Source organism: Mastacembelus armatus, chromosome 19 (assembly GCF_900324485.2).
Source record: "Mastacembelus armatus chromosome 19, fMasArm1.2, whole genome shotgun sequence".
Lineage (NCBI taxonomy): Eukaryota > Metazoa > Chordata > Actinopteri > Synbranchiformes > Mastacembelidae > Mastacembelus > Mastacembelus armatus.
In genome coordinates this window covers 4786385-4804943 of record NC_046651.1, presented here as the reverse complement: position 1 = coordinate 4804943, position 18559 = coordinate 4786385, and the positions used below count along the sequence as shown (strand labels likewise).

Genomic DNA, 18559 nt, shown 5'->3' with positions numbered 1-18559 from the left:
TTGAGCCTAATGCAGATGAAAAGATTGATGAGCACCCCTAAGCGTATTTAACCTTTTTTGGTTATTTGACAGGTCAGGACAGGACTTTAAGATTTTGGTTTTATTTAAGTCAGAGTGACCTGTTCATTCGCACAATTGCAATATTAGTGTTGTGTCACAAAGACCTTGAACTTTGATCTCTGATGACCAAAATCGAAACAGTTCATCCTTCAGTCCAAGTGGACATTTGTGCAACAATGGGAAAATGTAATGCCTCCAGTCATGGCTATCAGTGGTGTGGAAGTAAAAATACACTTGTTTGATAAGATGATAAGATGAGCTGAGATAAGTAAGATAAACTTCAGGTAGGTGATAGATAGATAGATAGATAGATAGATAGATAGATAGATAGATAGATAGATAGATGTTTAACTATATCATATGTCACCACCCACTTTTGCAGCTCCACACATTTATGGCTAATGCAACACTGTAGAGAGTACAGTAATGTCTCTCTGGCCTGGAGAGAGGTTGGTCTTGTATAGTAACATCTGTATTCAGAGTGGTGTGACTGGGTGGTCATATTCTCCCTAACACCTGCTATGTGTTTCTCCCACAGGATGAAGAGAATGGAAATGCACTTAGACAAGGTGACTGATCCATGCTTCTGTAATTATATTAGTTACACATTTTTTGTTTAGTCATTTATGCTCTCATTTATATAATGAATCATGCCTCATGTACCTGCCCCTGGAACTAATGGGAATTGATTGTACCTATTGTCTTTAATAACTTTAATAACTTGTCTTTCTCAGTGTCTTTAATAACGCTGAGAATGCATGTAGCAACATTTTGTTTACATTGTGTGTATATTACTGATATTTTCAGTCCAGGAGGGATTTGCTGAATTTAGAATTTGTATGTGCCCCTGTGTGTGTTTAAGAAGGTTGTCAAAGGCCTTGTTTGGAACCAATGGACACCATCTTTGTGAAGTGTGTCAAAGAGAATGGCCCTGCCCAACAAGCTGGACTGTGTACAGGTAGAAAACACACACCCACACAAACAAAATTAGGAAACATGACTGACACACCAAGTACAAAGTTGAAAGTAGATATAACATCTTGGATCATTACACTTACAGCATCTCTGTTCACTGTTCAGGTGCCCTAAATCAAATGAGAGAAGAGACAAACTAAACAAATTGTTGATACACTCTCAGAGTCACCTTGAGTTACTACTGAGTGCTCACAGCAATAAATTGTATACAGCAGCAGCAAGTAACCTACTTTCCTGAGGCTGAGGTTACTTAGATTTGCCATGTACACGTTCTGGTAATGTCAGATGTACCCATATATTAACATTTGAAATATTTATTTTTCAAATAAAATTTTCAGTTGACACATCCACCTTGCACAGTAGTACTTCAAAATAAAAGGAAATAAAAGTTGGACTGGACACAGAAACAACCACATCGTAACAGGACTCCTCCCCCCTAAGGCCGGATTCCAGACGGCCACAAAAATAGTCCAAACAGCAAGATGAAGAGTCCTGGGTTGATGGCGAGGTCGACTCCTTGGGTGAACATAGTCTGGAGCCGTTCAGGAGGATGGCCTCTTAGGCAGGCATAGGTCCGAGGCTGTTCAGGTGGACGGCCTTTCATGCAGGCGTGGGTCCGAGGCCTCTCAGGCGAAAGAGAAACAGCAGCGCTGGACTCTGGCTCTGGAACCGGCGACTGGATGCCGGTGTGAGCGCCTTCGCCTCAACGCTGAGGGACTGGGACTGGCCGGACCTCGGTGTGGGCGTCTTCGACTCTGGCTTTCTCGCCGTGGGTTCGGGCTCTGGCACTCTTGCCGTGGGTTTAGGCACTGGCATTCTCGCCGTGGGTTTGGGCTCTGGCACTCTTGCCGTGGGTTTAGGCACTGGCATTCTCACCGTGGGTTCAGGCACTCTGGTCAGGAGTTCGGGTGCTAATGGCTGGAGCTCGGCAAGACAGCCGTCTTGCCTCAGAGAAGGGAATAGCAAGTCCCTACATACCTCTAGCATGGAGGGAGGAAAAAAGGTCCAAAAGACTTTTTAATTCTTCCCTCGGTGCATGGTAGAGGGGGCACCTGCTCCTGTTGGCCGCCTCCGGGTAATCTTCAGAAGGACGAGCTGAAAGGCACGGAGGGATGTCTGTTAAGGTGTAAATTTCTCTCACAGTGACCAGGTCTAATAAAGATGAGCCAACTAATGACAGGGTGTCTTTGAGTAGTCTAGTCTTGGATGGGGTCTAACAGACATGATGATTTAAATGAAGCAACTACAGACGTGTATTCAGAAAGATCTATGGGAGAGAAGCAGTCTAAACATAACTGAGGTCTTACAGATGATTCAAAAGCTACTGTAGTAGTAGATTTGTTTATGGCAGCTATAGGAGGCATCTGATGAATTTTATCTCTAATAGTTGTGATTTTATTTGTAAAGAAACTCAAAGTCATCACTGCTGAGAGCTAAGGGAACATTGGGCTCAACAGAGCTGAGACTTTTTGTCAGCCTGGCTACAGTGCTGAAAAGAAACCTGTGATTATTCTTATTTTCCTCTATTAGTGATGAATAGTATGCAGTTCTAGCTTTACAGAGAGCTTTTTTATATGTTAATAGACTGTTTTTCCAGGCTAGATAAAATTCTTCTAAATTTGTGGAACGCCACTTCCTTTCCAGCCTTCGTGATGCTGCTATAAGGTACAGATATATGAACTGTACCATGGAGCTAATCTCCTCTGATACTCTAACTTCTTTGTCAGACGGGCCACAGTATCAAGAGTTTCACACAGTGAGACTACAGCACTGTCTACAACATGATCAATTTGGTAGGGAGTAGGATTGAGGCAGCAGCCCTCCACTGTGTTGGAACCAGTGTTAATTTCGTTGACGAAGTATTTTCGTTATTATTTTCGTCAATGACACATTTTCACTGACGAAAACGAGACGATGTCATGCCGTCGAAAACCAAATAAAAATATATTGACATTTTCGTTGACTAATAAAAATTAGATGAAAATGTGAGTGAGGGACGTTTTTACAAAAGATCCAATCAGAATTAATCTTCTTAGACGCACACGCACATTTGAAAAGTAACTGATCCACCTAGTGACGCGGGATGTGCAAGTACACGACATCATTATAGCCTACACTGGGTTTCTGTCTGACTTAAACTATAATGAAATAGAAACAGCTGGAGAAAACAAAGAAGATATATAGGTCAGTTTCATGTTTGATGCAATGGCATTACGACTAAATACAGTTTTTCTCTTAAATATTTTGGAGTTGCACTTTTGCTTTAAAGAATGAAGAATGTCATATGCAGGTTATAAACAATGCATATCTAATTTTTGGTCTTTTATGGAAAGGCCATATTTCAAATATTTAATGAAACTTGTTTTTCATTTAATTTTAATTTAGAATATTTTGCATATTACAATAGTTTAACTAAATTACACTTAAATTAAACCCAATATATTTTAGTCGACTAAATCTACTGTATATTTAGTCTTCTTCATAGTAAACTTCCAAGGTTCCAGCTGAGGCATGTCTTCTTCTGCAAATTATTGCTCCTACAACACCACAAGATTTCTTAATGGATGATTGTCAATCTTAATGAATTCATTAAAATCTCCTTCAACTCCTTTTACAAGTCTGAAACTGAGGGCCACCAAAGTTCTTTGAGAGATCCTTCACAGGCTTGTCAAATCCCTTAAAGTCATGCACAAATTCTGGATTCTTCCACATTCCATCTATCGCCGTCAACGTAACTTTGGCCCAAGCGGCATCTTCAGAATAGTTTGATAAATGTTGTAGCTCTTCCAGAACTCCCTAAAACTAACACCTCGCTTCTCTATCATAGCATCAGCAAATTGCCAAAGTGTCTGTCGGAGGTAATACCACTTGAAAATAGCAAAGAATCCGTGGTCCATTTGCTGGATGAGCAATTTGTTCAGTGGTAAGGTCACCACCTTGACGTGGGAGTCATAATCACCAAGATTGGCGGGGTGGCCAGGAGCGTTGATAATAAGTAACAACTTGAAAGGCCTTTTTTTGACAACAGGCCTTGACAGTGGGAATGAAGTCGTAAATAAATCAAGGCTTTAGGGATGTTCTTCTCTTAGTGATGCTAAATGCTAGTCCCACCAAACAGAGAAACAGTGCAGGCAAGCAAAACTTGGCAGCAACATATATAGTATTTTCAATTTTTTGTTAATGTTTTTTAGCATGTCAATACAGTTTATGTTATTTTTGGTTTGGAAATTTCATATGTTTTATGTAAAATTTCATTCCTCTTATGTTGACTTGATCAGTGATGTAAATCTGCATCACTTAATGTATCCTGAACTCTGATTTACTCTGTAAGGCATGGCGTAAGTCCGAGTGTGACGGACAGCTGGACCTCCCATGCTACTTAGACCTACAACATTAACAGCTTACATCATGATAAAGAACTGCGAGATAGCATCTTGTAAACTCATCCTGTGTTTGAATCAGATATGGGAGCTAACATTGCAGAAGTTCTTATACTGGCTACAATGCTACAGGAAAAGTAGTAATTTCCTGAATATAGTATAGCCTACTTGAGTGATATGTTATAAATGTTATGTGATATATGTGATATGAGTCCAGTTACTCTGTTTTCCCTGCAGTGAAGATGATCTTGCCTGGCAGTTTGTGTTTGAATGAACTGGTTGTAAAGGTATTCAATTCAATTGTTTTGTTGGTTCTGCACTATATCAGTTTAAGTATATATACAATTGAAGCTACATATTGAAGAAGGCATTTTAGGTTTCTGTACGTTTTTTTCTTTACAAACTGGTGCTAGAAAAGAGGAAAAGTGAGAAAAAGCTTCGAATGACGTTTTCTGCAGTCACATATTGTCACTGAACTTTTAATTGTATCATGACTCCGTTGCGACTCTTTATTTTGTAGTTGTTCCTGTGTTCCCAGTTGTAGTCAGAGAATCTGTTAATTACCCTGAAAGCTGTCACCTGTGTTAATTGCTCCCCATGTATGTATACATACCAGCCATGTTACTTTGTTCAGTACCGGATCACACCTCACCTTACGTATAGACACAAGTCTGCTAGATTTGTTCTCTCCTGTCTCCATTCCTGTTTGCTGTGGCGAGTTACCTACCTGTTCTGTGTAAGTAGCCGCACTCTTCTGAGCTTCTGGGCACCCTCCTGGTTCCTTTTGTAAATGCCTTCTCTCTGTGTGAGTGTGCCACATTCCCCCAGACTCTAGCCATGTTCTTGTTTCCACTCCACCAGCCTCCAGCCGCCTTGGTTCCTTGTCCTACTCTCAAGTTTGGTTTCTCCTGTTTCTGTGCCTTCTGTTCCAGTCCCAGCCTTCCTGAGCTTAGTTTCCTTTTTGTTTGATCTTCCAATAAAGTCTATTTTTCGCAACCTTGGGTCCAGTCAAATTACCTCTACCAAAGCGTATTATAAGTAGGACTTACTGGGCAAATCCAATAATAATAATGTACTCCTTCAATGTTAAATGGTCCTCCCTTGCAAACATAGTTGTAGCGATTCATAGTGTCATACTTTTTCATCACTGTATGTTTGTGGTGCCCTGACAGTGTTGTTGCATCAAGATATAGTGGTTTTAACCCTGCACCATCTAGTTCTGACACAAGTTCTCGATTATGTTCACGTTATGTTACAGAGATGAAGCTATTTTGCTAGTGTATGTGCCTAACTCTAAAGCCACACTCACAGCTCTTGTGTTCATTTTGACGGGTCAACATATAGTCACGAACGACTTGCTGTACAGTATACAGTCTACATCGTGCTGTGTGTCAATGTATCTATGTTTATTTTCTGTTTCACGTTACATCCTTTGGTTGTGTAGAATAAAAGTAATATAGAGACATTCATTATTACAAATAATCCAGTTATCACTGCAGCTACAGCTGTCAGTCTATCCAAATACTGACTAAATACTAAATACTCATTTGCGGTAAATCGCAGTGAATTCCCCAAAACAAACAATTCAACAGAGAGATATGACTTGTGAATACCCTTTGTCAGCTGCATTTAAATGTAAATGAAAACCTGCAGCCATCAGGGTCTACTGACACAAAAATTAATTCCCTACACAGCAAGTTAGATTTAAACTCTGAGTATTAATCTAACACAAAAAATGTTAATATGTTTCCACTGTCCACATAAAAGCACATTTTATGTTGATTTAACACTAGCGATTTTGCTGTTTAGCCTGTATGTATGACAGCAGTGTTGTTCACCTCTGCCAAACCTTACCGATTGTGTATAGAGTGTTACTTTTTCTGGAGAAAAAGACAGAAAATCATTCAAAGTACGTTATATCAGAATATATTCAAACAATCAAAAATGTTCATACAAATATGCATTTGCAGTTTAGTTGAACAGGAATGTTTTAGGAATCCTTTTCAATTCATGAGGTGATTGTCACGAAATCAAGAGAAAATTTCCAAAATATTAAAGTAGCACAAGATCTACAGGCAATAATCATGGTTTACAATAAACCCTGACTATTTGGTTTTTTCAGTTTCTAAGAACGGCCTACACATTATTATGGACTATGGTCTGTGCATTTGCAGGGTGGTATACGTGTGAGTGTAAGATGAGCACCACCTACAGACATTATAGTGCCTGTCCTACATCCCTCTGCATTTAATGATCAAAAAAGGTCTACACTAAGAAAAATAAAGAAGTAAACATAATAAAATAAAATTCTAGGTCTGTGTCAAAGAACATCACATAATAAGCATGTTGATGTTTAAATTAGTTACCCCGGTCCCATCCGTGGGACCAAAATTGTATTTCCAGATTTATTAACAAAGATCATCGGCAAATTTGAATAAAGTCCGACAAACTATATATCAAATGAAAGGAGAAAGTCTCACAATTCAAATGGTATAAAGCAATTTAGGATTGAATTATCACAGTGAAAACAGTTTCTTAATGTTTAACAAGAGTGAAAATATTCCAATATGACACATCCTACCTTTGTCAAAAGTAAAGTGATAACTGGATTATTTGTAATAATGAATGTCTCTATATTACTTTTATTCTACACAACCAAAGGATGTAACGTGAAACAGAAAATAAACATAGATACATTGACACACAGCACGATGTAGACTGTATACTGTACAGCAAGTCGTTCGTGACTATATGTTGACCCGTCAAAATGAACACAAGAGCTGTGAGTGTGGCTTTAGAGTTAGGCACATACACTAGCAAAATAGCTTCATCTCTGTAACATAACGTGAACATAATCGAGAACTTGTGTCAGAACTAGATGATTGTCAGTACAAAAAAGACATGTACTGAAACAGCACATTTTGCATATTATTTTTTTCATTAGAATCCAGGGAACATAGTGCATCCATGTTTTTTGTCCAAAAGATGTATAAAAACCATCATCCTCCTCATGAAAAGTTTTAATCTGGTTTGTTTTACGGTATGGTTCGTTATGTTTTAAGCATAAGTAAGTCCATCCATCCATCCATCTTCTACCGCTTATCCGGGGCCGGGTCGCGGGGGCAGTAGCCGAATCAGGGATACCCAGACTTCCTTCTCCCTGGACACTTCCTCCAGCTCTTCCGGGGGGACACCGAGGCGTTCCCAGGCCAGCCGGGAGACATAGTCCCTCCAGCGTGTCCTGGGTCTTCCCCGGGGCCTCCTCCCGGTGGGACATGCCTGGAACACCTCCCCAGGAAGGTGCCCAGGAGGCATCCGAAACAGATGCCTGAGCCATCTCAACTAACTCCTCTCGATGTTGAGGAGCAGTGGCTCTACTCCAAGCTCCTCCCGGGTGACCGAGCTCCTCACCCTATCTCTAAGGGAGCGCCCAGCCACCCTGCGGAGGAAGCTCATTTCAGCCCCTTGTATCCGCGATCTTGTTCTTTCGGTCATGAGCCAGAGCTCATGACCATAGGTGAGAGTAGGAACGTAGATTGACCGGTAAATCGAGAGCTTCGCCTTCCGGCTCAGCTCCTTCTTCACCACAATGGACCGGTACACCGACCGCATTACTGTTGCCGATGCCCCGATCCGTCTGTCAATCTCACGCTCCGTCCTTCCCTCACTCATGAACAAGACCCCGAGATACTTAAACTCCTCCACTTGAGGCAGGATCTCTCCCCTGGCCTGGAGATGGCAAACCACCTTTTTCCGGTGGTAATAAGTACTAAAACCAATGGGAATCACCACTGAGAGCAAATCCCACCCAGGGGGAGAGGACAACTTTTAATGAAAGTAGAATCAACCAGTTGCATTGTTTGTCAATGGTGACTGACGTATGTTTTAGCCAACCATGTGTCATAATGTGTTGCGAACGAGGGGGAAGGGGGATTTAAATGTCCCACACCGCTACAGTTAGTTTCGTTGACAATGCTGGGCACACAGTGGGCGCAGCTACGAGGGCAAGAGGAGTCATATTTCATATTTTACAGTGTGAAATAAAAAACTGGAAAGCTTTTCCTTTAAACGACACCAAAGACATCAATATAACCCTTAAAATGTAAAGAAAACAGCTAGTTTAATTTGGGTATGTTTTGTTCAAAAAAAGGGGTGGGGTAGCTAACCGGTTTTAAGTAGGTTTGGGGTATTTGAAATACAGAATTAGCATTATTCAACACAAATCAACACCCTTACATATTTCAGTCTTATTTCACGTGTGTGTGTGTGTGTGCGCCTGCGTGTGTGTGTGTTTGTGTGGGTTCTCTAGGGGACAGGCTGGTGAAGGTAAATGGGGAGAATATTCTGGGGAGAACTTACTCTCAAGTGATTGCACTCATCCAAAACAGGTGGGAGACTATTAATAAATACTGTGGTATGGCTAACATGATTAACATTTATCTATGAACATATTTTGTTAATAGATGTTTATTTTTTTTATAGTGAAAACATTATAGAGCTTTCCATCATGCCAAAAGATGAAGATGTGTTGCAGTTGGTAAGTGTGAGTATTAATTTATATATATATATATATATATACACATGTATTTTTTTTCTTCTTCACCTAGGAAAGATAACAACCAAGACAGAGTTCTATAATATTAAACACAAAAATTTGAATATGCACGCCATAAATTAATATATGGAAATATTGGTTGAGAATTTTCTGTGGGATTTAAATAGTCACAAAAAAAGGATATTTATATTTTATTACTACACTATGTATTTTTGCAACTGTTCATCTTTGATTTCCATCTTCTAAATTTCAATTCAGTTTATTTGTATAGCGCCAAAATCACAATACAATCATCTCAAGGCACCTAAACAACAAATAGACACTGCAGGTTGGTGGGGCCAGTAACTGCACATTAGCAATATATAGCTCCAGGACCATGGACACCTGCAGAAGGTACAGAGAGAGAGAGAACAGACAGAGAGAGGAAGAGAGCACAAACTAGGGGAGAGAGAGAGCACAAAGTTAGTGACATTCAGTGGTGGAATATACATGTGAGGGGGGAGGAGGGGAGGGTTAGGGTAGGGGAGCTCAGTGAACCGATGGTTCTCGGGCAGTTTAGGCCTATAGCAGCATAACTAAGGGATGGTTCAGGGTTACCTGAAGCCAGCCCTAACTATACGCTTTGTCAAAAAGGAAGGTTTTAAGTCTAGCCTTAAAAGTACAGAGAGTATCTGCCTCCTGAACCCAGGCTGGTTCCACAAGAGAGGATCTATCCAGATAGTAATGAGTTACAGTAATCTAGCCTTGAGGTAACAAATGCATGGACTAGTTTTTCTGCATCATTTTGAGACAGGATGTTCCCAATGTTGGCAATGTTGCGCAGGTGAAAGAATGCAATTCTTGAGATTTGTTTTATGTGTGAGTTAAAGGACATGTCCTGGTCAAAAATAACTCCAAGGTTTTTCACAGTAGTGCTGGAGGCCAGGGCTATGCCATCTAAAGTAGCTAAAATTTTAGAAAAGTTATTTCTGAGGTTTTTAGGCCCAAATACAATAACTTCTGTTTTCTCTGAATTTAAAAGTAGAAAATTACTGGTCATCCAGGCCTGTCATCCAGTTAGACACGCTTGAAGTCTGGTTAACTGGTTTGTGTTAACAGGTTTAATAGATAGGTACAACTGAGTGTCATCTGCATGGCAGTGGTAACTAGAAAATTGCATTTCCTGCCGGAGATGCGTGTGAATGCTGAAAGCTGAATGAAGCTGCCCAACAATGCTGAAAATGGCTGAAATACATTGCTGAATAAGCTGAAGGCTGAAATGCAATGCTGAAGAATCCTGGAAGCTGAAATGTAAATGCACATGGAAAAATGTGCTGGAAAAGAGCAAATATTAGCATTTCTTAGCTTCTATTTTGAAACCATGAAATAAAAAAGCTTTTATTTTAAAAGGCAGCCTGCTGCAGAAGACTCATGTCTTCCTGTAAATAACTGTAAACTTTTATTGTGAAAGTCTCACCATGTCCTGGTAGCAGACACCATGGCTGATACTGAAAATGGCCTCACTTGGTGCATGAAGCTGTATGCCAATAGGCAATGACCGTTTTAATATTGAGTTGCTGTTTCAGGGCTTTTCTTTTGAGAAAATGCTATTTTAGGGCTTTTATCTTGAAAGGACAAAGTCCTGCAGGAGACTCTTGGGACCTTTTATTAGAATCAGGACCTTATTTTGAATGTACCTTATACTTTACAAAAATGTAATATCTTCCTATTAACACCGTCAGGTTTCCACAGCTCAACAGGGGCGACTTTTCGTGTTTAAGACACTTCTGTGGTTTCAGACATACAAACAAAACATAAAAAATTCACAACACTTTTCAAACCTTCACTCAATTTGGATAAATGCCCAAACGCAAGGACTTCGGGGGTCCTGAATTCCCCGGGATCCAGCCGTCCCAGCTAAAACAGCCTTCGTCAAGTACTGTGGGGGTTGCCAAACCAAGGACTTCTACCAGTAGACTAACCTGATAAGGCCTCTAACCTCTACCTTTCACTGGATACACCGATCCGGTGGGGACTTCAACCCTTTTCTTTAGGGACTCTAACCCTTTTCTTTATAGGGACTCTAACCCTTTTCTTTAGGGACTCTAACCCTTTCCCATAATCACTTATGTGCACATTTACTACTGTTTGCTCATGCAATAATTTAGGAACAGGTCAACTCACCCACTGAAATTCTTAATTTAATGTTTCAGCCAATATGCAGAATTTGATGAAACAGGTTTCTGCTTACCTTTCTATGGCCGGCCAGAATTTTCAGTGGAGTGCATCTGATCTGTGTTTTGATGTCCAATCGCAGATCTCCTCAAATCCCGGAGAGCCCCCAATTTGTTGGGACATGAACTTCACCTGTGTCCCCCCGAGTTGGTTTATTTGAAGAGATCAGTCAGTAGCCTATTGAAGATTCTATACTTTTATTGTTTCCACAGCAAAACAGATTACATGAGCAAATACAATCAGATATACTGTATCTGGAGTTCTGTGACACTATTTCTAATGCATGTAGCCACAGAACTGAAAACAAGGAAACACACAGTGGTTATATAGTCTGATTACGCCCTTCTCAACTGTAACTCTTGCTGCTCAGCTCGTTCCCATATATGGCCTTTACATCAGCGTATGCTCAATAATGTTTCACCTCCTATATATGGTCTCTACACCAGTATATGCTCAGTAATATTTCACTTCCCATATATGGTCTTTACACCAGTGATTACAATAATTGAATCTTTTATTTTTGACCCCTCACACTGAATAAGCTGAAGGCTGAAATGCAATGCTGAAGAATCCTGGAAGCTGAAATGTAAAACCGGAGATGGAAGCTTAACTTGTTTAGCTTAAATGCATTGCCGAATAAGTTGAAGCCTGACATGCAATCCTAAAGAATCCTAGAAGGTGAAATGTAAAACTGGAGATGGAAGCTTAACTTGTCAAGCTTAAAAACTATTCAACATTGTTGAAAAGGGTGAAAAGAGAATGATATAATGAAGTAGGAATGAAATGGCTTTAAATTGCTAAAGAAAGAAGTGTTAAACTAATATAAAAAAGATAGGCTGGTGAAGGATAGAATAACTAAAGGAATTAAATATGATGAGTTAAAGCAAGAATGAAAGAATGAAACAGCAATAAAGTGAAATTGCAGAAACACTGTATAGTTTCTGCAATTTGTGTCCCAATTTGTGCCCCCCCCCCCAAGGTAAAATCTTACCTTATGACTTTCCCCGGGTTCATTAATGGAGAGATATAAGAGGACGGAATGGAAGTTAGGAATCGACACACCGGTTTATTGTAAAAGTACAGAGACGTCTCCGGAGATCTACTCACACACGCAGGCAGAGAGATCTAAACAATAGATGGAAACTATACAATGTTTAAGCTGTTGGGCAGCGCCCCACCTAAAGGAATTTATGGCATTACCTTATATGGAGTTGTTATTGCCCACTGTCTTCTATGTGTCCTGGATGGGGGTCGCTTGAGCAAACTAAAACCAGTCTTATATGAAGCCCCCATAGGTGCGTCTGCATTCCACAAGTCCCCCTTTTGGGCTCTCCTAAGAGCCCATCTAAACAAATTGGAATTTTGCTATCCCTCTCTTGATCTCCTTTAGGAGATCACATCTCTCAATGTTGTATTCTATTCAATCATTAAGAAAATATAAATTGATACTCTATAAACTAAATAAATCAACAACTAAAACTACCACTCAAAAACACAACTAACAATCCCTTGAGCCTGCCTCCCTCTGCGCTCTGATTCGTCGGCTGGAGGCTTGGCATGCCCCTTGTCCGAGAGGGGCGCTCTTTCTCACCCCCTCCCGATTCGTACGGTTTTTTCTCTGTTCGGACTGAGGGTGGACTACCTCAGTACCTGACTCGCTCCCCGGGGATTATTCTGCCCCTTTCTGAGGGGAGGATCCTTCTCTGCCTCAGCCGAGACAGAGGTATGTTGTAGCAGGTCCTCCTGGACCTTGGTCAAAGATCTGAATGGCGGTTCTCCTGGTGCACACTGCGACCAGTGGTACCAGGTGTCTTCTTTTCCCTTTAACCTCACTGCGTGTGACGTTCTTTCTGTCACCTGGTATGGTCCTGTCCACCGTGTCTGTGATCACTTCCTCTTAATCACCTTCAGCAACACCCAGTCGGCGTCGGGTGGAGTTTGGGTCTGCTTTGGCTGACAGACCCTCATTCTCTACAATGGTTACTGGGCTAGTGGTGTGGGGCCCTGGAAAGGGTCTCCCTGTTTGGGGTTCGAAAGGGGTAAACCCAGTGCATGGCAATGCATCAACCCAGTTCAATTTGGTCTGTGCACAGATTTTTGCCAATTTAGTTTTTACAGTTTGATTCATCCTTTCCACCTTTTCTTGAGACTGTGGATGATACACCGTTCCAAACCCATGTTTCAACCCCATCATGGCCTCCACCTTCTGCAAATCCTGATTCTTGAAATGCGTCCCATTATCTGACATAATTTTCTCTGGGAAACCATGGTTGGGGATGTAATAATTTATCAAACATTTGATAACCATTTTACTGTCTTCCCTTTTGGCGGGCCACGCTTCTGGCCACCCTGAATACGCATCCACACACATCAGTACATACCTGTAACCTTGAACGGTGGTGCCCATGTCTGTGAAATCAATAACAATCTCTCGTCCAGGCCTGGTGATAAGTGGATACCTACCAATCTCTGGTTTCACTGTGGGTTTGGTGTTGTACTTAGTACAGATGTCACATTCCCTGACCAACTCTCTGGCCATTTTTTTGAGATATGGATGCCACCATTGCTCTAGGTTCTTCAACATTTGGGCTCTCCCAACATGATGTGAGTGTTTTTTTGGATAATCTGTGCCACGGCTGCTACGTGTTGTATACAGGCATGGTGTCTTTTCTCCATTGTATCCAGCATTACACTGGTATACATCAGAATTCTCCTCTCTCCCCGTTTTTTCTGGAACAAGATGCCAGGAGAGCATGTCCTTTACCAGCAGGGGCTTGGGGTGGTGCAGTATGGTGGATCTGTGGGCAGGGAACAATCCTGCCCCCTTCTGGGAGATCAAACGCCCCAGGAAGGAGACTTGTCTTCTGCAAGTTTGGAGTTTCTGTTTACTAACCTTAAAACCCCTCTCTGCCAGATTCATCAAGACTGCCTTAGTGGCCTGTATACAGGCAGTTGCAGATGGTGCCACCAACAAGAGATCGTCTACATACTGAATAAGGGTGGTCTGGTTCGGCAATTGACAAGTGGAGAGCGACTGCTTCAGTACCTGATTAAATATGCCAGGTTAAAGAGCAAAGCCCTGAGGTAATCTGGTATACCGCAACTGGGCTCCCTGGTACGTGAAGGAAAAGATATCCCTACAACTCTCTGCCAATGGCAGACAGAAAAAAGCATTGGCCAGGTCAATACAGGTGAACCAATTCTGTGCTGGGTCGAGATTAGCCAGAGCAACGTAGGGGTTAGGCACCGGCACTATAGGCGTGAGCAGAATATCATTTATTGCTCTCAAGTTGTGGGCCATGCGATATTTACCGGTACCTGGGCGAGTGCGCCCAGAGTGAGTCCGGCAGAGTGGCAAGCATGCTGGCAGCCAAATGATGGTCTGTTTTTTCTCTCCCGTGATACCTAGAAACCTCACAATGCTCCAATATCGCCGTGTCTGTAGCGGAAAGCTGGATGCAAAAAGTCTGTATAGTGGGAGCGTATGAGACCTGCGGTATTGAGGTGGGCTTCCAGTCTGAGTGAGTCAATGCCCTCTTAACGATACCTCCCAATTCTTTGGCCTCATGACTCGGGTGTAGTGCGAGAGACACATGGGGTGCAGAGTCCTCCTCCATTTGATACCACTGTTGTTGTTCCGGGAGCAGCTTCACCGCTGCCGCCACACCTTCTGGTGCCACATAAATATTTTCCGTATCGATGCTCCAAGAATCTCCTACGACCTGATCGAACTCTTCCCTGTACCAATCGGTTTGGAGCCTGTCATAGAAGAGGGTGACATGGAGAGGGTCCGGGGGAGGGACGTAGGGGTCAAGGAGCGAGATCCAGGGGCACCACCTTTGATATGCTGACCAGATGCCTCCCTGGTCTGGTGGTTCAAGTTTAGCCCAGTAAATATCTGCTCCCTCTTCCTCAGAGGGTCTAAGTAGGAACTGCGCACATTCCCCGGTAGAATACCGGGTACAAGGCAAGCATGTGCCATCTGGTAAAGTCACACTCAGTCCCTCAAGGGAGCAGAGAATAGTAGCCCCCAGTTTGATCAGTAAATCCCTGCCCAGGAGGTTGACAGGAGTGCCTGGAAAGTAGATGTAGGTGTGGCGGATGCACTGGTGGCCCACTTGTGTGATTAGTGGCAGTGTCACCGGCAGAGTCTGTTTCTTCCCCGAGAAGCCCATAACTGTGGTAGTCTGCGTTGACAGCATAGATTCTGAGGTGGTGTTCAAAGTGGAGCATGTTGCCCCAAAATCGACAACTTCATGCCATCACGGGCAGCAGTGGATCTGCCGTAGTTTTACTGCTGTCCGGGCCTCTCGATGGGGTGTATCATTGTTGGTAGGGATCATCCCAAGTCGTGGGAGATCCCCAATCCATCACTGGCATGTTATAGGATGGACGGCCACCTCGTCCACGATAGGAACCGGCACCCTGTCCCCCGGGCTCTTCCTCGGGCGAAGTAACCTCAGTGAGGACAGTCTTTTACCCAATGTTCTGTGTCCCCACATAGGAAGCATACATTTGAAGTGCCTCGAGGTGGGCCCCCACGCCCCCCGCGTCCTCTCCATCCATTTCCCCCCCTCGGAGCTCCCCTGTAGCCCCCCCCATTCACCGGTAGACCGCGATTTGGCTCCCAGGGCAGTATGGGAAACAGGTCCGGGGATTCCGGAGCATCCATTCCCCATTGTCACATCAATTTCTTTGGTTCCTCATTTTTCTCCTTCTCTTTTTCTGAATTAACCCTTTGCCAGGCCTCTGACAGCTGTATTTTTAAAAGCTGAGTTTGGAGGCCCTGATTCTGCTCGTCTTCCTTTTGCAATTGTTGCTGAACCCGAGTCAGATGGTGCACCAGATGTCTCTCCCACACTACAGAGTCGGCCCCCTGTAAATCAGGATTGTCACACATAGCAGTTTTTACCTTCTCCGGTACTCCCTCCAACACTGCCTGTCTATACCACTCCCTCTGGGGCCCTGGTTTGCCAGGATGACACCCAGTATGACGCACCCACAGTTCCTTAGTCTGATCCAAGAAGGTCCTTGGATTTTCTTTCGAGTTCCATGCCAGTTTGGGCACGGCGGATGAAGTGGGTAATGGATATTTTTCTCTAATCACCCTGCTCAGGTCACCAGCCCATTGCGCAAACGGCTCCTCATCCTGCCGGCGCAAAGTCCCTGCTGCCCTCTCAAGGTCTCGTGCATCTATACTGGTCAGGCACCTCTGAATAACTTCTTCCTATATTGTTCTTCCATTTCTTCTTTTGTATTCTTCTGCCCCTGCTTCAGCCGACCTGCCGCCAGGGTTGATGCCACCTGAGTTTCCAGTTTCACCCATTTTTCAAGCGGGCCCGATTCCTCATCACTTACCTGTTGGTCAAGGTGTCTTTCCATTGTTGTATTCGAGTCTGCCTTCCAAATTAATGCGTGGTCTATCTTTATTTTATATATTCTTACTATTATTATTATTTATTATTCTTCTTATATTTATTTATTATCATTTATTCTTGTATTATATATTTATTTTATTTTTATTTATTTGTTTATTATTATTGTTATTATTATTTGTTTATTTATTTTATTCTATCTTATTTTATTTATTTATTTAATTTTATTTTATATATCTGTATTTATCCCCTCCTCACCAGAGGGAGCTCTATCTATAGTTGTTATTGCAATCCCTAGTTGTTTCAGCAGAGGGAGCCAAATAAATTGTAATACAATTCCCTCTTCCTCCAGTAGAGGGAACCAAATAATAGGCGGAGCCTTACTTACCTTACCTTCTCTCACTTCCACCTTTCTCTCTCAGTCTTCACAAACCCTGTGCCCCTACACTTCCTGTCTCACTCTATCTCTGGCGCATTCCACACACACACACTTACTGTCCTCACCCCCCACACTTTGATTCACACTAACATAGATTCACTCAAACTTCCTCGACATCCACACAAATGCACAATATTTAAAACCTAAAATTCGACACAGCCTATCTAACACGGTGTCCTTTGTTTATCCGTCAATCCAACATGACGTATTATTTCGATTATTCGTCAATCCAACATGACGTATTATTTCGGGAGTTCCAAAGTTCCCCGGGTCTTGCAACCCAGTTCTACCAATTCCCCGTCGGGAATTGTTGGGTCCACCAAGACTGGGAAATAAAACTTAAAGTCCACCGATCCTACACGGTTTTATTTCTTTTTTTCGTCAAACGATCCAACACGAAATGATGACCTACCACCCCAAACCGTCCAAATTTATAACTATCCCAATTCACACATTGACAATTATAACTTCAGAATATGCCAATTATGCAGAATTCATGAAAAGGTTCCTGCTCACCTTTCTATGGCGCCGAGTATATTGTCAATGCGTTGCTCAGGCAGTCAGTCCAATTTTCCTCATCCCCGTACGGGCCACCAAATTGTTGAATCCTCACATGTTTTACCCAGGTCCGTTGATGAGGAAGTACACAGAGGCGACTGGGTGGTTCAGCTGATTACAGGTTTTATTAAAACTATACAGAACGCTCTGTAGATCAACCCTCATGTAGCAAACGGAGAGATCTGAGCTATTGGGGAAACTATAGGATAGATATAGCTGGTGGCCATCGCCCTACATACCAGTACTTTTCCACAAAAGGAATTCGGACCATTACCATATATGGAGTTATTCCCTTTACCTTCCCTCATAGTAAAGACATAGTGAAGAGCGGTGACCCTGTCACGTGTCTAAACATATAGGATTACACCTTACACACTGTGCTGCAATACTAGCCACACAAAGTGTGTCTGCATTCCCACACAACCAAATGGCAAACTTGACATCCAATCACAGAATCTATCATCTAATAAAAGGCATCAATTGAACGATACATATTTATATTGCTCTAATTGAATACTGGATGGTAATGGGTAATACAGTCAGGTAGTGTCATTTTGACCTCACTTTCTCACCTGAAAAAAAAAAATCTATCTTTAATGTAAACATAAAACTGAATTTTCTTTTATCTGTTAATGACAAATGATAATTCCAATCCCTTCTGGTATGTTATCTTCACGCAAACCAAAATAATAAGGTGCATATAGTCTAAATTTGCCCCTGCAGCAATCGCTAGCTCTCTCGCTCTCAGGCGAGAAGCAATAGCCGCAGACACCATCCATTTTCACCAGCTCTTCAACCCTCTAATCCTCTTCTTCTGGATGTCTTCGGTCTTGTTGTCCTCCCCAGTTTTGTGCTCTAAGTCAAACTGAACACATGATTTTTGCAGGACAGTGGGACAGATCGGTAATGGAACTATGATCGGTACAACCACGTACCGTCATTGCCCAGAATGCTTTGCGATGTCAAAAGCAATGGCGACTCACTGTGGCCTTTATTTTCTTTT

At 42.3% G+C, this 18559-nt stretch overlaps 1 protein-coding gene across 1 annotated transcript in view; it reads left to right on the top strand.

Moving 5' to 3' along the window:
- Positions 1 to 370: 370 nt before the first annotated feature.
- Positions 371 to 18559, top strand: part of LOC113135720 (rho GTPase-activating protein 23-like) — a 92812-nt gene continuing 74623 nt past the window's right edge. Inside the window, 5 exon segments of the mRNA XM_026315947.1 lie at positions 371 to 509; positions 599 to 629; positions 923 to 1018; positions 8725 to 8803; positions 8898 to 8952. Of these exon segments, the coding sequence (XP_026171732.1) occupies positions 462 to 509; positions 599 to 629; positions 923 to 1018; positions 8725 to 8803; positions 8898 to 8952 (309 nt within the window). The 5' untranslated portion in view covers positions 371 to 461.